At 39.6% G+C, this 22,192-nt stretch overlaps 1 protein-coding gene across 19 annotated transcripts in view; it reads right to left on the bottom strand.

Moving 5' to 3' along the window:
• LOC103892798 (polycomb protein SUZ12-like) overlaps positions 1-22,192 on the bottom strand; it is a 29,130-nt gene that overhangs the window by 4,926 nt on the left and 2,012 nt on the right. For 5 of the 19 annotated variants that reach the window (XR_010138230.1, XR_010138228.1, XR_010138231.1 and 2 more), the window contains 5 exons: positions 19,969-20,015; positions 19,815-19,879; positions 14,743-14,842; positions 6,655-6,764; positions 3,729-4,630 (listed from right to left, as the gene is read on the bottom strand). Coding sequence is in view for 9 of the 19 variants with exons in the window: in XM_063718544.1 (XP_063574614.1) it covers positions 9,701-9,792; positions 14,743-14,842; positions 19,969-20,015 (239 nt within the window). In the remaining 10 variants the exon portion in view is untranslated. The other 14 variants (XR_010138232.1, XR_010138227.1, XR_010138229.1 and 11 more) reach the window with 13 other exon arrangements.

Here is a 22,192-nt window from a genome sequence, read left to right as displayed (position 1 = left end):
CACTTTTCTTATTTGAGAATCCAGAGAAACTAAAGACTTGCCAAGACAGGCTTTCATAGCATATTTTAAATATTTATGTTTAATAAATTAACACATTGTAACACACAATATAATGCTACTTAACTGTATTAGTCACAGCATAATTACAGAATTAATATATACATATATATTTATACATACACATATATATTTTCTTGCCCCATGGGTCCCCATGAGTAAATATATTCATAGAGAACTATAGAAATTGGGACACCAGTTAAAACTGTGACTTTTTTTTTTTTGAGACAGAGTCTCGCTCTGTTGCCCAGATTGGAGTGCAGTGGCATGATCTCGGCTCACTGCAATGTCTGCCTCCTGGGTTCAAGCAATTCTCCTGCCTCAGCCTCCCAAATAGCTGGGTCTACAGGCACGTGCCACCAAGCCTGGTTAATTTTTGTATTTTTAGTAGAGACAATGTTTGACCATATTGGCCAGGCTGGTCTCAAACTCCTGGCCTCAAGTGATCTGCCTGCCTCCACCTCCCAAATTGCTGGAATTACAGGTGTGAACCACCACCTCCGGCCAAAACTGTGTGAAGTATGCTCTTCTTTCTTTGAAAGCATTGGTGGGGAGTTAATACGGGCGGACTTAAGGGGTTATAATCCTTGACAGAAGGGAAGAAGGCAGAAATGAAATAATATAATTCACCCAAAAGATAAGAAAGGAGAAGAAACAAAACAGGTAGGAAAAGAAGAAAAGATCTGGCAAGGCTGGGTGTGGTGGCTCATGCCTATAATCCTAGCACTTTGAGAGGCTGAGGTGGGATGATTCCTTGAGGCCAGGAGGTCAAGACCACCCTGGGAAACATAGTGAGACACTATCAAAAAAATTTTTTTTAGTTAAAGGAAAGATTTAGCAAGATGGTAGACTTAACCACAACTATATCAGTAATTACATTAAATGTAACTGGACTAAACACTCCAACTAAAAGACCAATTTAGGGAGTGAGTCTCTGGGACTAATGTCTAAAATTGAAACGCTTTGTGAACATGAGGCCTTGGCTCAATTTCCTTCAGGGTGTCCTATGATGACTTCAGTACCCCCAACACAATAGGTGTCCTTGCTGTCTCTCAGAACTTGCCTTTCCCACTGTACAGAAAGCCCTTTATCATGTCTTCTCTCTGTTGTCCTGGAGACTCCTTTTTACCATCTCATGCTTCAAAATTCAGCTCCTCTGTGAATCCTTTGACTTTCTCTTGATGACACACACACACCTTCTCTCTGAAATTATTCATCCTACTGCATGCTTTTGTTATTGTTATTTGAGATTTGTTGTGCTGCTTCCCACTAGCCTGAGGACTCATAGAAGGAAGGAATTATGTAAATTCTTGTCTGTAACCTCAGCACCTAGCAGTGGGCCTGGCAGGCGGTAGATGCTAAATGAATAGATGGATAGATGCGAAGGCTCTATCAAAAGGAAAGTGTTTAAAATGAAACCAAGGGCAGGAGGCCAAAGACAGAAAGTGTTTTGTGAAACCTCCCCCATGCGGTAATGACATCTTTATGCACTTAATGCACCTCTAGCCCTGTACTTCTCTGAATTCTGGGTAGCATCCCTCTATAAGGCCCAACTTTTCCTCTCACTTGGGACAGCCTCACTTCTTTCTGGTGAAATCCCTCCTACCTTCAAGCTCAGTTCAACAGCAATCATCATCTCTGGCACCTGGACACAGCCACATAAAGCTCACGGCCATATATATTTTCTCATTTGACCCAAACATCCCCCCCATAGGTAGATATTATTACTTCATTTTTCACAGACAAGGAAATAGAGGCCCAGAAATTATTTCATTGATGAGAAAATTGAGGCCAGAAAGGGACTTGGTCAAAGTCTCACAGCAACGGGGACACAGTTGCAGCTTCTACTCAGTGCTGGGAACACCCTTAGTCGTGACAAGGATGCTGCTTTGACTTTTAGGGTTGCTATGTGAGAAGCAACATCTCAAAAAGGAAAATAGCTTTTCTCTCATGCTGTCTCCTTCCTTCCTCTCAGTGTCTAAAATCATGAAGAGGTCTTTGGAAGCTGTAAGTGGCCTCTTGCAAAAAGGAGGCATAGGTTTTGGGTGGAGGCTGTGATAAGACTGCTGTTTGGATGAAGAATCCCTGTTGCAATCTTCTCTGTCACAGTGGTTGTATAGACAGCCTCTCATAGGCATTATCCAACTGGGAGCAGAGAGAAACCCTTATGACTTCCAGGCACTTCCCCAAAGCCTCTCAAAATTTACTGAGTACATATCCTGGGGTTGGACAACACAGTTTTTAGTGCCAGTACTTACCATTCCCAAGCCCATGGCAGACATCAAGAATGAATCGCAGGACTCCTTCCCACAAAGCTGGAAAAATAGCCCATCTCAATGTAGCAATCCAGACAGATGCAATCAATTGACTGGAGTTGATGCATGTCATCAAAGTTATTTAACATTTTATCTTATTGCATGTCAAGCCCAGGGATAGGGAATACAGAGGTGAAAAAAATTTTCTCTGCCCTCTGGGGAGGGCATCTGGAGGCAGGACATGGGTAGGGGTTAAGAGGAGACAAACCTGGGAACACATATTTATAACCAGGTTAAGTTTAAAACCAGGGTTAAATGTATGAACCCAGTATTGTGGAAGTACATATTAGCCAATGACTAATTCTGACTAGAAGTGGGACACAGAGGTGGGTTTTGAAGGATGAAAAGGAGCTGAATAGGCCAAGCAAAGTACGAAGGGTATTACTGGCAAAGAGACTAACATATACTAAGGCTTAGAATAACAGAAAGCACTAGAACAGGTAGGTGTAAGGAAAAGAAAACCTGTACCCAGAGTGAGAAAAACCATTTCCCTTCATCCCTCTATGCTGTAGTTACATCATCTGTAAAAATAATAATACCTGGCCGGGCGCAGTAGCTCACACCTGTAATCCCAGCACTTTGGGAGGCCGAGGTGGGCGGATCACTTGAGGTCAGCAGTTTGACACCAGCCTGACCAACATGGTGAAACCCTGTCTCTACTAAAAATACAAAATTAGCCAGGTGTCCCGGCACATGCCTGTAATCCCAGCTACTTGGGAAGCCGAGGCAGGAGAATCGCTTGAACCTGGGAGGTAGAGATTGCAGTGAGCCGAGATCACGCCATTGCACTCCAGACTGGGCAACAAGAGTGAAACTCCATCTCAAAGAAAAAACAATTGTAATACCTATCTCATAAGGCTGTAGTCAGGATTCAGTAAGATAATGTATGTAATGCCCTCAGTATGGTGCTGCCTGCTTCCATAAAAGTCAGCTCCTAGTGATGTCTCCGGAACATCAAGGAGCATGAAGCTGATATTCGGCAATTGAGCCAGAATACATTTGAAGGAGAGGAGTATCATCAGATTTTTAAAATGTTTATGTTTTCCATGATTAAAACATATGTTTATATCTGTTTATATCAGAAGGGTTGAAAACATTTTAAACAGAAGAAAAGAAAATCTTACCTAACCCTACTACCGCGCAGAGAGGACTTCTGTTAATATATTGGTGCCATGGTTTCCAGTCTTTACTCAGTGCAATTCTTTTCTATGCCTATGACCATGCCACATAAACAAGCTGTTTTTTCTACATACAAATTATTATGTAAGCAGTTTTCCATATTATTATAATCTCTTTGAACCTATCATTTTAATGACTCATATTCATGGAGTGGATAGACTATAATTTACTCAGCCATTTCGCTACTGTTGGACATGTAGGTTATCTTTTTTTTTTTTTTTACTCTTGTCAATATAATGTTATGGAGAATATCTTAGCACATAAGGTTTTTTCTCTGTACTTGAGACTATTTCCTTTAGATAGAGACGTACATGTAGAATTAGAGGCTTCAAGGGTCTTGATTAAAGGCTACCAAATTTTTTCCTGAAAGGGTGTATTTACAGTCCTTCAGCAGTGTTTGTTTCACTGTAGCCCTACCAGCTTTGAGCTTTCTCATTTTAAACAAAATCATTGCTAATGTGTTGGCTGCAAAGAACAAGATCAAAGGCACAGTGTTTTTCTCACTATTCGGAAGCTGGAGAAGAACTCATTTGTGTGTCTCACATGCATGTTCTGTGTTACAACCTCTCAGTACTTGGTTTTTATCTGTTTACTGAGGGAGGGATCTTCAGGTTATTACCACATATAGTTAAAATAGTAACCCTTTGTCATATTTTATTTTATTTTTTGAGACAGAGTTTCGCTCTTGTTGCCCAAGCTGGAGTGCAATGGCGTGATCTCGGCTCACCTTAACCTCCGCCTCCCGGGTTCAAGCAATTCTCCTGTCTTAGCCTCCCGAGTAGCTGGGATTACAGGAATGTACCACTACGCCTGGCTAATTTTGTATTTTTAGTAGAGATGGGGTTTCTCCATGTTGAGGCTGGTCTTGAACTCCTGACTTCAGGTGATCCACCCGCCTCGGCCTCCCAAAGTGCTGGGATTACAGGCATGAGCCACTGTGCCCGGCCATATTTTAAAAGAAAGATTTTGTCCTACTTTGTTTGTCATTTGCCTTTGAATTAAGGCTTTATGTTCTGATGGAAATAAGTCTACAGATCTTTTCCTTTGCGATCTTCTTTCCTGTAGAAATTTCTTCTTTCCTGTAGAAATTTGACAGGCAGGACTTTTTAGCTCTCTCTGGGTAAGTCACCTTTCCCTCTGGACCTCAGTTTCCCTGTCTTTTAAACGGTTGGATGGGTGGAGATGTGATTTCTCAGCTTCCTTCTAGGTGGAGATTCTTGGGCTCTGGACTCCACAGTGCAGCTCAACATTGGCAACCCTCTCCACATGCTCTGGGGCTCCAGCTGCTGAATCTCCTCTCCTTGAGACTGAGAGTTCATTCAACGATCGTCTTTTGAGCATCTACCACAGGCCAGGCACTATTCTAGGTGCTGGGGATATGGTAGTGATGAAAACAAAGTCCCTGCCATCATGACCTCTAGTAAAGGGAGATGGACAACAAAGAAACCAGAAAGTTATAATTCAGATGGTGATAAACACTATGGAAAAAAATGAAACAGGGTAAAGGATTAGGGAGTGCCAGGAGGCAAGGAAGGAGGGAAGTTGCTTATATAGGAGGGTCAGGTGACATTTTAGTAGAGACTTGAAGGAAGTGAGGGAGCCGGCCAGGCGGATATCCAGGAGAAGAGCATTCTAGGTAAAAGTTACCGCAAGTGTAAAGGCCCTAAAGCAGGAGGCCAGCATGGCTTGAGCACAAGGAGGGGGACAAAGCAGGGGAGAGGGACAGAGAAGAGGTAGGTGGCTAAGGCCCTTATAAGGACTTGGCTCTCACTGAGCGAAATGGAAATCCCAGGATGGTTTTGAGCAGGCCAGTGACCCGATTGCAGCTGTTTTCAAGGAGTTAGAAAAGACCTCTACCCTAGTGGGTACCGCAGGCTCTGGCTCTGGGATGAGCCACATCCTGTCCCATTCCTGATGAGGGACCTTGGCCTCTCCTAGCCTTAGTTCTTTATCTAAGAAATAATTCCAAGGATTTAGCCAAGTACCCCTCCCTCACTGCAGCTGACCTAACTGGGCCAAGCTTTTGTGTAAGTGGTAGGGAGGAGTTGGAAGGGGAGGGAGGAGAGTGGAGCCAATCCAGAGGCTTGAATGTTTAATGTGGAATTTCCTCTCTCTAGGGGACCACAGGTGGGGGGCAGCTTGCAGGGGGAGGTTATTCAGTTCACTAGTATCTAGCCAGCACCTACCCATCCTAAGTCTCATACTCCTGGCTCAGGGGAGGTGGGGTAGCTAACAAGCTCCAACAAGCCCAGGCACAGTCACAGTGGCCAGAATTGGAGCCATCCATCCTCCCAAGAATCAGGACTGTCAGGACCTGCCTCCAGAAACCCACTCAGCTGCTCTGTTCTCAGGGAAGGTGGCCTTTCCTGATTCTGCGCCCCCCACCTCCAGCCCCTGAATTAGCACCCCTGGAGTTTGAAACTATTTTCCACGGTTGGAATTTTATATCAATTAGTAGGATTCTTTGATTATTTTCCCTCTCCCATCATTCTAGAAACTAATGGGCCTGGTGAGGGCTTTGTCTATTTCCTTTACTGTTGTGGTCCCGGAGTCCTCCAGCACAGTGCCTGGCATGTAAGGGGCACTCAGTAAATGAGTTGAATGAATGAAAGATAGGGGAGTAAGGCAGGTAATGCTGTTCCTTTTTACAGGCAATAAAACAGAGGCCCAGACAGGGTCTGACCTCCTCAGCAGCAGAGCAGGTGACTGCCTTCTGGCCTAATTCCTATAATGGGAGCCAGCCAGGAGCATAGGTTCACACCCAAGGGCCTCCCAGGCACTCCCCAATCTTCTCCTCTAAGGGAACTGTAGAGCCAGGCCCTGCCTGACCCCAGAAACAAGACTAGTTTCCCAGGAAAAGATCCTAGGGCAGGAGTGGAGCAAGTGACAGCTTGTTTTTTATTTTATTTTTATATTTTTTGAGACAGGGTCTTGCTCTGTCACCCAGGCTGGAGTGCAGTGGTGCGATCTCAGCTCACTGCAACCTCTGCCTCCTGGGCTCAATTGATCCTCCCACCTCAGCCTCCCGAGTACCTGGGACTACAGGTATCTGCTACCATGCCCGGCTAATTTTTGTGTATTTTTTATAGAGACAGGGTTTTACCATGTTGCCCAGGTTGGTCTCGAACTCCTGGGCTCAAGCGATCCATGTGCCTCAGTCTCCCAAAGTGCTGGGATTACAGGTGTGAGCCACCACTCCCAGACGTTGACAGCCTGTTAATAACAATCATAGCACTTTGAATATACCAGACACTGTTTTTCCACAACTTTTTGAGACATGTTTTGTTAGAATCTCCATTTTACAGATGAAAAAACAGAGGCTCAGGGCAGTAAGCGGCATGCCGAAGGTAGTGGCAGAGCCTAGGTGTTTCAACCCAGGCAGCTGGGCTCAGCCCACTCCGATCCTCTCCAGCTGCCTCCCTGTTAGAGTCCAGAACATCAGCAGCATCAGGAGTCGTGCTCTTCCAGCTCTGCCTTGAGTACCCGATGACCTCATTTCCTCACGGTAGATAGTGATGGTTAATATTGGCTAGCCTGTAGAGTTATCGGGAGGCCAACGCACAAAAAGGGTTTAATACCGTGCCCAGCACATAGTAAGTGCTCAATACATGTTAATTGTTGATATTCTTGTTATTTGTGGTGTGTCTGGGCCGGGAGGGAGGGCTGCAGGGCGGTGTCTATGCACGACCTTGCTCATTGTTTTGCACAAAATAGCCACTTAATATTTGTTGAATGAATTGCTGGCACTATCTCTGGTATTTTCATTTTTATTTATTTATGTATTTATTTTTGATACGGAGCCTCATTCTGTCCCCCAGGCTGAAGTGCAGTGGTGTGATCTTGGCTCACTGCCACCTCCCGGGTTCAAGCAATTCTCATGCCTCAGCCTCCCTAGTAGCTGGGACTACGGCATGCGCCATCAAGTCTGGCTAATTAATATATATATATATTTTTAGCAGAGACGGGGTTTCACCAAGTTGGCCAGGCTGGTCTTGAACTCCTGACCTCAAATGATCCGCCCGCCTCGGCCTCCCAAAGTGTTGGGATTACAGGGGTGAGCCACCCTGCCTGGCCTATCTGTGGTATTTTTAGTGTGATATCTAGAACTTCATATACTTTTTTGGATTACTTTAATTGTAAGGCTGTATCCAAACTGATGAAATGCTCTCAGAGGTAACTATCTGGAGAAGTGACTTCACTGATGCATTAAAAAAAATGACTGGCATGGAATAAGGATTAAAATATATTAATCCAAAACATTTAAAATTGCATTAATGTTATAACAGCCTAAAGCAAAACTAATGAATCACATAAAAAATCTCCCACGCTGTTCTTAGTTTACATTGTGCTACATACTTTTGCATGCATATGCATACAACTTCTATTCTGTTTTTAAACTTTGCATTACATATACATTCTTCCATATTATATGATCTTCATAAAACTTGTCAGTTAAATGGCTGCATAAAAAAGCATGCGGTTCATGGACCATTATGCTGTTCCCTCATTCCTTTTGTTAATAATGGAATATAGCAAAGAACATCTTCCGTACTATTATTTATTTGTCAAGAATAGGGCCAGGCACGGTGGCTCAGGTCTGTAATCCCAGCACTTTGGAAGACCGAGGCAGGCCGATCTCTTGAGGTCAGGAGTTCGTGACCCGGGCTGGGCAGCCGCTGGGTGGGGTAGCTGGCGCGGGGTACCTGTTGACTTGGGAAGGGCCAGGATTGCGATCAATGGTGAGTTGGGGGTCGGAGGAGTAGGAAGGCCTAGTTCAGGGAGAGTAATTGGAAAACCACTCGCTCCGGTTTGGACATTCTTTAAAAAGCCGAGAATGACTCGGGGAGGCGGGGTGGTCTTTTGTGGAGGGGAGGATACACCGGTTGGCATTGCAGGCGGATTTCAGGCCGGAAAGTCTTGGTCAAGGAGCCCGATGCTGCCTCCCGGGACTTGGGGAGCAGCCCCTGGGCTACCGCCCAGGTGGGCTCTTGAAGAGGACGAAGAGCTCCCGTGGCGAGGATTATTGAATCCGGTTGCTGACTGCGCGCAGTAAACTCCTTAAAGATGGAGCGCTTAACGGGAGGGTGTGCGTGTGTGTTCCCGGGTTGTTACCTTCCACACCCACTTGTGCCCGCTTGCAAAACCTTTACTCCCTGCCTCCGGCCACCGCTGCCGGGGCCACACACCTTAAACTCACGTCTCTCTGAGGAGAGGAGACTGAGGTTGACTTTTCCCGTGTGCCTGTCTCATCCGACGGCTCGGGCTCATTGTGCACTGTGTTTTGGAAGTGTCTGATTGTAGGGTGGCATGTTTGGGGTTGTGCCTTGTAGGCCGCAGAATGTGTGTCACTTCTAACTCCAGACCTGCTTTAAAAACACACTTTAGGAGGCGGGTAGGGGGTACTTTTCTAACTATGTGCTCATACAAACTTTAGAGCAAACTTTCTCTTACTCTCCCCACCCTCCCCTTCCTTTTTCTAAATGGAAAATAATGTCCGGAGGGGTTGCTAGGTATAAGACCACACTTACAAAGTGTTTATGATTCCAGGTGCATGAAATCTTTAACATTACAGGTACATTTTTGCTTACAGTGCCATTTTTGGTATTCTTACATGGACATGTCACCCCCATTTTAGGAAAATTTGTATTCGGTTTGAAAAGGAATTGAAATCACGACATTATCCTACCTTCACCATTTACCCCTGATAAATTGTCCACGTTTATATTAGGATGAGTGGTGAGAAAGATAATTTTCCGTAGAGGATGTGTGTGTGCGTGCACGTGTACGAATAAACTGTAATTATGTTTGCCCACACTAGACTTTGAGATTTATTTGGGCTAATTTTGTAGTTGAATGCCTGTGTGTCACATCCCAGTACAGCTAGATGAAAACTTGCAGTGAATTTGGTATTTGAGAATTTAGCTTGAATGTATGTTGGCTGAATTTAAATAATATATGACCTTCATGACAGTTCTGCTTTCCCTAAGGAAAAATGCAGGGAATCATTAACGGAGTGGTTCTTAATGGAAAACCTGGATTGGAGGATACTTGTATTTCCCCCCACTCCCCCCTATTCAATGTCCTTATATTGGGAGAAGTCAATGGAAACCTTTTTAGGGGATCTTTGTTGCTTTAGAGTTTATCTGTTGCTATCTGGAATCAGTGATCGTCGAAAGAACATGCGATCCCAGGTGTGCAGAAAGCATCAGAAATAAGCTGTTTGCGTTTACTTCCCCGTAGGCTATATAGAGAAAATGAGGGAAAAAATAGGGATTTTGATTTTCTCCAGATAAAATGAGTTGAGGTTTTTAGTATGACTCAGTAGACCTTAAAGCGTTTATCTGTGGTTTCCGTACTGCCTATGATACATTATAAAAATTTATAAGTAAAGTTTGTTAAGAGGAAAGATTATGCTTATATTTTAGGGGAAGAGGGAATATTGAACTACATTTATAGAGTGATTTTGTTTCAGGTTTTTCTGAGGATTTTTTAAATACCCTGTGCCCACTTAATAGGAAAAACAGTTTGAGGTACTCTGAGTTTCTTACAACTATTTGTCTCTGATTAGTTTTCTCTTAAAATTTGACAAATGTTAAAAACATTGTCCTTCCTCCTTTGGTTATAGTGGAGTCTTCTGTTTTGCCAGGAAAGCTAACTTTTTTTTTCCATTTTTGTTCATCATTTACAAATTAGATGGTATATATTTTAGCAAACAGATCTCAAGAGCTGGATTTAATTAACAGCTTTTTAGGACATAAACATTAAAGGGTTAGATGGAAAAGATTGTTTTGACTGACTGGATAAATGACAGGGCTGTGTTTGATGTGCGTCCAGGAACTGGTCTGGAGCTGGTGCCCAACTTCTCAGTCCATCTTGAGAAGCCAAATAAAATATTTAACCTACGCCTTATTTTGTTTAAAAAAAAAAAAAAAAAAAGTTGATTCTTTGTTAAGACCTTCAGAAATGTTTGGCGTACCTTTAGACTAAGTGTTTAACAGTTCATTTAGATCTGGGTTCCCTAATAGAGGAAAAAAAATCACTTAAAAAAAGACAGATCCCACAGTGAATTTATATTTGGTTTGCAATACACTTGGGCTATAAGATGTTTTAAAATTATTGTTCTTTGCTTTAAGTTAATACCATATTAGTATTTTAAATTTATAGAGTACCTTTGATTTCAATATGCTGTATAAACTTTAGTTACTTGGTAATACCCTTATTGTGGAATTGCCCTTTTACTGAAAGGTATAAACATTTCTTGCATGGTGACACACACACACACACACACACACACTCTCTCTCTCTCTCACACACTCATACACTGTCTTTCTGAAGAAGAGGAAATATTTGAACCATGAGAGCTCTGCCCACAATTGATATTAGACCTTTCCACATATTATTCTTAAAACCACAATCAGTGAATTGTTTGGTATTTGTCAATGCTAAGAAGGTGGGACTAATTTAATAATTTGATCCCAAATTTTAGATTCCTCAGGCAATTGGGGGTTAGAATCCAATTTCATCCATCAGACTACTTCTGTTCTTTGTGACACATTAACATATGATTGTTAAAATGGGCTGCATGGTAACACTATCAACTTCAACTAATATTTCTAGAACAAATTGATTATAAAATGTATAATTTCTATATCATTATACCTATATGACTGTCAGATACAGGTTTTTCTTACAGTGGTTTGGATAGAAAAATATTCTTTACAGTAAAAACTGTAGGGTAATTTTTAGACCATTATTGTTTTTGAAAACCAAAGGCTGCAAAAAGCAGTTTAGTGTAATTTCTAATATTTTAAATTCTTAGGTATGGAGAAGTAGAATAAGATTACTCCTTCAGAACATTTATTTCAGACCTTTTTATAAATTTAATGTTTTTGTATGCTGCTTCTCATATTATTAATTTCAAAGCCCTTGGCAATAAGGAGGTTAACCTTGCCTATAATGTAAGGAAATTTAACTTTAAAAATTTCCCTTTATATATGCTAGCGTCTTAATCGTTTCACTACACATTTTATTAATTCAAGGCCTTAAAAATTATGGCTTTATTCTATTACACCGGTTTTTAAGTATGCCTATACATCATAATGACGTTATTTATTTATTTATTTATTTGAGATGAAGTTTCGCTCTAGGCTGGAGTGCAATGGCGCGATCTCAGCTTACTGCAACCTGTGCCTCCCGGGTTCAAGTGATTCTCCTGCCTCAGCCTCCCGAGTTGCTGGGACTACAGGCGCATGGCGCGATGCCTGGCTAATTTTTTGTATTTTGAGTAGAGATGGGGTTTCACCGTGTTAGCCAGGATGGTCTCTGTCTCCTGACCTCGTGATCCCCCAGCCTCGGCCTCCCAAAATGCTGGAATTACAGGCGTGAGCCACCACGCCCAGCCAAGAAATTTTTTCAAATGCAAAGTTCTCTAGCCACTTTGTATTTACCACTAGATGTCTCACTAACTTCAGGAAACCTGATAGCTTTTGACCACATTAGAGTAACTTGGCTCTCGAGTTAACTTTTTGTAGAATAGTATAATCAGGTTAAGTTGAAACCTGTCTTTCTTTAGTCTTCCAATATAATTATAGGAACCTTTTTGGTTAAACCATTGTTCCATGTTTACATTATTATGATTATGTAAATATCCATAGTTGGGTCACATGGGTACAAGAATATTTTCTTTCTTGACAGCTTGTTTTTTCTGAAGTTAGTAGCTACTTTTCCCTTTTGTTTAGTTTCCTATTTCTCTCCTAGCTAGAAATGAGAAATTACATGTCATAATCCTCAAACTCTCCTACAGAACTAAAGATCTTTTCTCCATATATTCAGTTGTCAGTATTCCATTGGCTTTCTTTTTGGAGATACCCCTCCTGGGGGTCTGTGTTCTCTTTCTTCAGTCTGGCGTAATGGTTCTCTAAGACCTGCTGTGCAGTTGTCCTGGGACTTGCCTTTATTGTTATGTTGGCAATTTCGTTTGTCTCTTCTAGGTTCAGTGACTTCCTATTTTTTGTTTACTCTTCTGATTTGGTGAACTCTATCTTCTGTTGTCATTTTGAGAAATAATACAAAGATGGGAAGAAAGTTTAGATCTTATCAGAAAATATATTTTGATTTCTTATCTGTTGGTATGGTTCAAGTACAGGCTTCTAGATTAAATAGCACTTTATCTCCAAATGTTGAATACATTGCTCCATTATCTTCTAGGTTTAGATCCGAACTATTGAGTAGAAATATAATGTAAGCCACAAATGGGAGCTCATCTGTAATTTTAAATTTCCTAGTATCCACATTAAGATAAATAAAAAGAAACAGATGACGTTAAGCATAATAAACTGGGCATGGTGGCTTGCACCTGTAATCCAACTACTCGGGAGGCTGAGGTGAGAGGATAACTTGAGGCCGGGAGTTTGTGACCATACTGGGCAACATCGCGAGACCCGTAATATAATATATTATGCATAATAAGCATAATATATTTTAATTCAATATATCAAAAATATTTTCAACATGGCAGTATAAAAATAATGAGCTACTTACATATTTATGTATATATACATATTTACTATGTCTTTGAAAAATCAGTGGTTTTCTCATTTTATGTTAAGAAAAAATCAGTGGTTTTTTTTGCAGCTTGCCTCAATGTGGACTAGCCATATTTGAAGTACTCAAAGGTCCCATGTGGTTGGTGGATGTCATTTTGGACAGTGTAGGTTCAGAGTACTGCTGATGGCATCCTGATTTTGATCTGTCATGACTCTTGTTTTCCACTGGAAGTTTCTTTATTCCTCTGTCGCTTGTTATTTTCCTTTAAAAAAATTGTAGCCCCCCTAGTGGGTATGAAGTTGTATCTCGTCATGGTTTGGAAGTGCATTTCCCTCATGACTAATGATGTTGAACATCTTTGCATGTGCTTATTATGTTTTATCTTATGGTTAATATTAATTGGCTACCAGAGGCTTCTCTCTTGCTTGTGCCTGAGGTCATTCTGCAAAACCCTTGCCTTTAATTGGCTAAGTATACAAACAAAAGTCTAATAATTAAATTTTAGCCCAAAATCCTGAGTATACACATTATACTTTGGTCTATACGGTAACATTATATTCCCCTATAGAAGTTGCCATCTACCCCTCTCAACAAAACATGCTGAAACTTGTTTATAAATCATGTATTTGTTAGTGAAGTCAAAGTTTTAATAGAAGCTAATAGAGCCCTCTATTTAACTTTCAATTATAAAAGGCTTTACTTTTTATGTGGCCATGTATGTTATATTACATGAGGTTTCATTAAAGTGAGAGCATGTACTTCTCTGTGTGTAAGAAAAGGTAATATTTCTGATTAACTTCTGGCCCAGGAATATTTGGACAGAATGTTTGTGACACGTACACTTAAATAATACAATATATTTCATAATTTTGAGTAATTCAGAGTTAGGCTGTCTTCCAGAAGGTCCATAATTAGCAATTTCTTATTATGGTTTAATGTAGAGCTTCCCAACCTTTTCATATCATGGTACACATAAAAAATATTATGGCACACTGGACTAAACAGGTGAAGTTGCTTAAGCCACTGGTGCATTGCCCTGAGGACTGAGGTAATCAATATATGTATCTCAGCATACCTGTAAACCAGGCTTACTAGTTGGACAACTGGTTTAATGTGACTTAAAAAAAAATCTTTGGTTTGGGTAATTCAGCTACTTAATTACTGGATTCTGGCTCTGGAATTACATGCCTGTAGATATATACCAAGATAGATCGGGTAGGTGTATTTGAAAATTGGTACATGCATACTGAACAATATTTTAGTTCATATCTTTTCATTTGCAAGCAACAGAGACCAAGTTCAAATCGGCTTTTTAAAAAGGGAATGTACTGATTTGCATAATGAAAAGCCCAGGGGTGGGCATTTTTTACGGCACAGCTAGATCCCGGGGCTCAAGTGTACCTTCCATGTTCCTTATTTGAAAGCTTTAGTCCTTACTTAAGTGGTTTAGGCTTTTCTCTATACTAGGTGAATTTTTCTGATATTGCTAATTTATTGAATGAGCAATACTTTAGACTAAAACTTTGACCTCTTAATGTCATTGAAATAGAGCTAGGATTCTACTGACATCATTATGTTATTATATTATCTTTTTGCATGGGTTGATGCCATGTTACTAATTGGCTGTGGTAGAGCCTTTACTTACTTGCAGGTATATCCACAGACAAGTACAGTAATGCTTTTCCCTGCGCTGCTTGTCTGCAGGAGGTGAAGTGAAATCTGCAAGAGTCCTGCTCGTTCAAGGCCTGCATACAGGAAAGAAGCAGGGGAAAAGCGTTACAAACAGCTTTTGTTCTACAGCATTTTAAAATATAACAGGTAGGTCAGATTTTTGGTCTGTCAGCCTTGACACTATCCCTTGAAAAGTAGGTCATGTCATTGAAATGTATTTAAAATGTGACTGTGATAAAAGTTGTTTTTTTTTTTTTGAGACGGAGTCTCGCTCTGTCTCCCAGTCTAGAGTGCAGTGGTGGGATCTCGGCTCACTGCAAGCTCTGCCTCCCAGATTCACACCATTCTCCTGCCTCAGCCTCCCGAGTAGCTGGGACTACAGGCGCCCACCACCACGCCCAGCTAATTTTTAAACTTTTTTTTTTATTTTTAGTAGAGACGGGATTTCACTGTGTTAGCCAGGATGGCTCGATCTCCTGACCTCGTGATATGTCCGCCTCGGCCTCCCAAAGTGCTGGGATTACAGGCGTGAGCCACTGTGCCTGGCCGTGATAAAAGTTTTCAAGATTCTTTTTCTTGGAAAGAAGTTATTTAATAAACTCCCTTAGTGTTATTAGACACTAGCTACCAAAATAGCCTTTTTACTAACTAGAATTATAGCCCAGCTTGAGAGTGGCAGATGTGATAAAAATATACTAAAATTGTTTTTAAAAATTTTACTTTCAAGATTTTTAAAAACTTTATATTCAATCCTGTGGATTAACTCATGTATTTTGCATAATCTAGCCAGGCTCTGAAGCATATTTGTAACTTTAGAGTATAAAAAGAACAAAAGAAAAATTTTACGCCCACTGCCTTATAACTACCAACATGCTTATGCAGCCGTTTTCATTTTTAGGTATATTGAAAAGTTTGATTCAGTTACAATCAGTGTATAGAATCACAAGAAGATCCATAAGAAACAAGGTGCTGGATTTCTCCGTTGTGTTCGTCTTCTTTCCAGTGCCATCAACCACCTCAAAGACACTGGTTGTGAGTAGATACTAGTGCTTTTCAAATTATATATATATGTGTGTGTGTGTGTATATGTATGTGTGCATGTATGTGTGCATATACATATGTACATGTACTATATATGTATTCTCAAATATATGTAAATAATATATATATTTGAGTACGTTGGTAGGGGTTCAAACTTAACTTCTTGTGTATGTCTGAAACATTGATAAAAATTCCTGGTCTAAGTTTATTTTGTAGACTTAAAAAAAATGAAATGTTTTAAATATGTGAAACTTACAGCTAAATGAGAGCTGATGCTTCATTTCCAGTTAATTTAAAAGTATTAAGAAATGACTGATATCTAGAATGGCAAAAAAAAAAAAAAGGTGTCAGGATGTATATACCTTTTAAAATTTCGTAGTACCCTTTTCTGGTTTTGGTGGATTTGTGGACAAAATATTTTTATTTAGGTGATTGGGGTCTTTAAGGCGGCAGTTATAGGGCAATTACAAAGGGATTATTATAAACATTATTTTGAGTGTACGACAGCTCTATGAACTACTTAACTGTAGCTCAGTTTATCACCAACCTGGGTGTTTAAATTAGCCCAAGATCAAGACATTAGAAGTGGTTTTCATAATGGATTTATAAGGTGACTTAGCATAACCAGGTGACGGTCTTTTGGGTGGGTCTTTCCATTGGAACATAAATGGGAATTCCTTTTTCAACAGGTTTTTTTGTGTGTGTGTTTGTTTCTATAGAATTCTTGTTTATATAATGTAAAAAATACTGTTAGTCTTTGTAATGGGATTTTAGCCCAAATGCATATGCTAAACAAACTCACATAAGAGCTAAAGAAATTAATAAACAAAAAAAGAGCAAATTTAACATTGAATGTTAAATATATTAAGAGCTTGTCTCTTTTAATGTAGTATGATACCACAGCATAGGTATATATTGACCTTGTAAAAAAGAAAAAGGCAGAAAACTGAGCTAGAATTTCTTAGTCCAAGGTATTTAAAGGCATCTGAGAAGTTCTTGTATTTCTGGGCTGACAGGGTAACCAACAGGAGAGAAAGGAAACGAGTTGCATATAAAAACGAACTGTTTGCTTACTCAGCAAACTGAAAAATTATAGGTCAAACATCTGACATTATCCCTAGTTCAATTTAGCCAACGTTTATTGAAGACTTAATGTGCTACTGTTCTAAACCCTGGCTGTATAAAGGAGAAAAAGGCATGAATCCTGTCCTCTGAGAAGGAAGGGCAAAGGCCTGCTGGCAAAGGGAGCATGCCGCATTGGAAGGACTGAATAGGAGAGGAGTTGCTCTGCAGAATCCACTGTATAGCCAACTTAGGAGCACCCATTTATTTTGCAAAGAGAAAATGTTTATATTTTTGGTTGGATAACCAGGGACTATAGTTTAGGGGCATGGATTTTTCTTTGTGTTTCTTGTGACTGTTTCATTGTATTAATTTATTTGACTTTTTTGATGTGCAGTAATATTGAATTTATCAAATATTTATTGAGCACCTACCTGATGCAATGTTCTACCAGGTTGGAGTGGAAAATACAAAGACTAAGATATGGTTTCCTCCTTTTATCAATTCATAAATAAGTAGACAGATGGCATACAGTTGTAAAAGTATTCAGCTATAAGTACTGTAATCAAAGTAAAACCAGCGTGCTTTGGGTGACATTGTTCCTGTAACTTTCAGGGTCAGGCCAGTGTTATATCTCTTTTACAGATGAGGCATCTGAGAGAATAAATGAGTTGCTCCTGAATGAATTAGTAGCAGAACTGATGCAAACCCAGATTCTACAGTTTATCCTTGGCTTCTTCTTAATACTTTTTTGTGTGCATGTCATTTGAAATGGTTAGTTAAAAAATAATAATGACAACTAACATTTGTTGACCATTTATGTGCCAGGCACTATGCTGTGAGTTTTGCATAATTATCTGATTTAATCCTTAAAAAATATGAGGATTCACATATTGCCATATGTGAGAAAACCAAGGCTGACGGATAAATTCCTTAAGACCAACAACTATTAAGACTCAGACTAAAGTGGTCTAAAACTTTTGGAGAGAAAGTGACTGCATGTTGGCAATGTAGTACACCAGTGTTTCATGGTTTTTGAAATCTGAATTCTTTAAATGATAGGTTTGATTTCTAATGGATTGTGGAAATTTATTGTCACTTTATAGAGGTTAGAATCTCTGATACCAGCTAATGTTTTCATTGCTTTCTTAGTTGATTGCAAATAGATCAGAGGTTGGATTTATGCAAACCTGGGCCAAAGGACAGTTAGAAGACAGTAGGTAAGTGTGAATTTAAAGTTACATGAATTTTGGTTTCATTCAAACTGACCTAAAGTCTAAATACCTTTTAAATCAAAGTATGTTAACTGTAGCTTCATAGTGTTGGCCTGAATTAAATGAATCAGGTAAAATGTTACAGTGAATCCAGGATCCAGGTTAACTTAATTTTAAAAACTTTAATGTAAAAAAAAAAGTGTCATGAAGAACTGTTGATCCTTTAGGAAATAATTCTTTCAAAGTATCCTAACATAGTAGAGCACTGAGTTCAGACTTTATAGATGTTATTAGAGTTTACTGAAAATAATTCTCAAACTAGTTTTTTTAGTAAGAAGACAACATTCTATTGAACTTGTTTTAATGTTTAATGCTTTACAGCTTTAAAATCTATGCTAATTGAAAAAAACAGAATGAGCAATGGTAGTGTAATGGTGGAAAAAGGGAGAAACTGTTACCTTACTCATGAGGCACTTAGTAGCCTTATATGGTATTTAGGTGTCTTGAATTGACCTGGAGGAAAAGGCTTCATATAAAATTTGCTGAGACTTTTCTTAAGAATTGATAGAGATTTGATCAAGATGCATAGTATGGAAGGACACTGTTCATCTTGGAGGCTTCTTGAATTAAAGAAGAAAATGTGGCCGGGCACAGTGGCTCATGCCTGTAATCCCAGCACTTTGGGAGGCTGAGGTGGGTGGATCACCTGAGGTCAGGAGTTCGAGACCAGCCTGGCCAACATGGGGAAACCCCGTCTCTACTAAAAATACAAAACTTAGCCAGGTGTGGTGGCAGGTGCCTTTAATCCCAGCTACTTGGGAAGCTGAGGCAGGAGAATCATTTAAACCCAGGAGGCAGAGGTCGCAGTGAGCCGAGATTGCACCATTACACTCCAGCCTGGGGGACAAGAGTGAGACTTCTCTCAAAAAAAAAAAAACAAAAACAAAACAACAACAACAATAAAAAAAAAAAATAAGGAGGCTGAGGCAGGAGAATGGCATGAACCCAGGAGGCGGAGCTTGCAGTGAGCCGAGATCGCGCCACTGCACTCCAACCTGGACGACAGAGACTCTGTTTCAAAAAAACGAACAAACAAACTAACAAAAAGAGAAATAACCCATGGCACAGAGTAAAAATATAATCAGTACAATCACTTTATTCACTTCACTACTAAAATCAGTTCTTTTTTTTTTTCTTTGAGGTAGAGTCTCGCTCTGTTGCCCAGGCTGGAGTGCAACGGCGCAATCTCGGCTCACTGCAACCTCCACCTCCCGGGCTCAAGCAATTCTCTTGCCTCAGCCTCCCAAGTAACTGGGATTACAGGCACACACCACCACGCCCGGCTAATTTTTGTTTTAGTAGAGACAGGGTTTTGCCATGTTGGCCAAACTGGTCTCGAACTCCTGACCTCAAGTGATCCGCCCAACTTGGCCTCCCAAAGTGCTGGGATTATAGGCATGAGCCACCACACCCAGCCTCATTCCTATTACGGGAGAAAAAAAAAAAAAACAAAAAACTAATAACAACCTGAGACTTACAAAGATTATACTATTGAAAACCACTCTGCAACGAATTCAACCAGTCACTCTCTCACTTCAGTTTTCATATTAAATCTTTAGTTAGAAATAGTACTTATTTTTGTTTGTTTTTTTTTTAATTTTGAGAAACAGTACTTTAAAATAAAACTAACATGGTTTGATCAGCTTGAAATAAGATTCATAAAATGTACCTTTTGATGTTTGTTCTGGAGTTTCGATGAGACATGTAAGTAAGAGTTCTGTGCAAAAATATTGGCTACAAAAAGAGTTTTAAAAATGTTAAAACTGAATACAGATGCAGTTATAAGAGAGAAATAATATTGATGAATTTTGTTGACTACTTACTGCTATGAGATTCCGAGTTCGAAGAAATCTATAGATCTGTGTTGGCTCTAGGTAATAGGAAACAAAATCCAAACATGATCTAAACTTACTTGTCAGAAAAATATCAACCGAGACCATGTTATAATCAATATAAACTTATCATCTGCTATGGAAATCATGCACTAAATATTTATATCGCACTAAATATTTACATCAAGAAAGTTAGTATGCACAGTAAGATCAAAAGGTATTCAATCAATGGCATACATTCACAAAGTTCATCTACGCTTTTTATACTGAAGGTTCTCCACAATATTTTTCTTAAGCCTTTCTAAGATAGTTATTGTTACCGAGCAGAACTCAAGAGAAGTAGTTGTACTCATTTAACTTAGCTAATTTAAACTATTTATAACCAATTTTCTTCCAAAAAGCAGCTGTAATAGGTAGCTGGAGTCAACAAAAGAACTACTGATTGATACCAAACAAGATGAAAATTTCACTTTTTAAATGGTCACTTAAAAAATTTGTAGTCAGCCGGCCAGGCGCGGTGGCTCATGCCTGTATTCCCAGCACTTTGGGAGGCTGAGGTGGGCAGATCACCTGAGGTTGGGAGTTCGAGACCAGCCTGACCAACATGGAGAAACCCTGTCTCCACTAAAAATACAAAAATAGCCAGGCATAGTAACCTATAAATAGCCATGCCTGTAACCCCAGCTATTTGGGAGGCTGAGGCAGGAGAATCACTTGAACCTGGGAGGCGGAGGTTGCCGTGAGCCAAGATCGCGTCATTGCACTCCAGCCTGGGCAACAAAGAGCGAAACTCCGTCTCAAAAAAAAAAAAAAAAAAAATTGTAGTCAGCCAAAACAGAATCCTAATACATCCTAACACAGATATGATGACATCCTAATACAGATCCAGACATTCCTAATACAGGTATGATGAAAGTCAGTCAAGATTTTTTTTTTTCTTTTTTTGAAAAGGGGTCTTGATATGTTGCTCAGGCTGGTCCCAAACTCGTGGGCTCAACAGATCCTCCTGCCTCAGCCTCCAGAGTAGCTAGGATTACAGGTGGGATCCACTGCACTCAAAAGTCAGTCAATATTGAAATAAATCTCGGACACAAACTGCAGCAAAAATTCTCAATAAATATTCCTAATTATAATTTAAAGTTGTTATCTATTTTGTTCAACATAAATATTACCTCAATACATTTTTTACACAACTGACAGATTCACAAAACAGTCTTTCTAACGCTTAAAATGAGTTGAATTAAATTTCAAATTAGTTAAAATGTAATTTGTTATACAAGACTTAAGTCGATGAAAAATACGTATACTATTATATCAGTTACATTAAAGACCTACTAGTATCACTTTAGGTCATTATACAGCAGTATCAGAATAAACCAAATAGAAATAACTATGTGAATAATTACATTCAAGTATTTAAACTTTCCAGTAAACAACTTCAAGTTGTTTTATGACCAGATCTAGCTCTTAATGACACTTGACTTCCCTGAGGTAGACTCATCACAACGCAAACAGTTAAAACTTTCTTGGAGGATGTGTCTTCTCTTAACATTCAGAAAGAACTTTTAAAATTTCCACCTAAATCTTCAATTAGTTAGTTTTATTTTAAATTAACTAAAGGGAGATGAGATACTTTAGAAGGGGTACAAACAAGTATCATTATTGTCACCACTGCCCTTCAGTTCTCCATCCTATTTTCAATTAAAGCCTCTCCAGATATTTCAAAGTATATTAAGAAATATAATATGTGAATAATGTGAATCTCTCTGAAGCGGGTTCAATATTCGTTTCGATAAAAACTGAAATTCCTTCTATTAAGTTCCAATTAGAATTTCATGAAGCACTAATGAGAGAGAATGAAGGAAGGGTATTAAACAACGTAATACGTCTTTCTAAGCACAGCTGATACCATGCCCTTAACATACGCCACAGTGAAATTATAAATAAGGACACTGGGCGGTAGAGCCAAGTTTATTCAAGTTTCTGTAAGATTATTTAGCTATTAAAGATCACCCAAATTATAACACACAAAAGCAAAAAAGGAAACCAATCAGGATATAACATTCCCTAAAGAACAATCAGGATTATTTATAGTCACGATGTTTTTAATAAATTCTATTGTTTGTTTCCAGACACCTCGCTCTCCTTTCCAAATAAGTCAGTTTCACCTTCCAGACAGACCTTAGAAACAGAAATTGACGCAAGAAAATGTTCT

The sequence above is a fragment of the Pongo abelii genome, chromosome 19 (genome assembly GCF_028885655.2).
Source record: "Pongo abelii isolate AG06213 chromosome 19, NHGRI_mPonAbe1-v2.0_pri, whole genome shotgun sequence".
Classification (NCBI taxonomy): Eukaryota; Metazoa; Chordata; class Mammalia; order Primates; family Hominidae; genus Pongo; species Pongo abelii.
The sequence above is the reverse complement of the archived record's forward strand: the minus strand, read 5'-3'. Positions and strand labels throughout refer to the sequence as shown.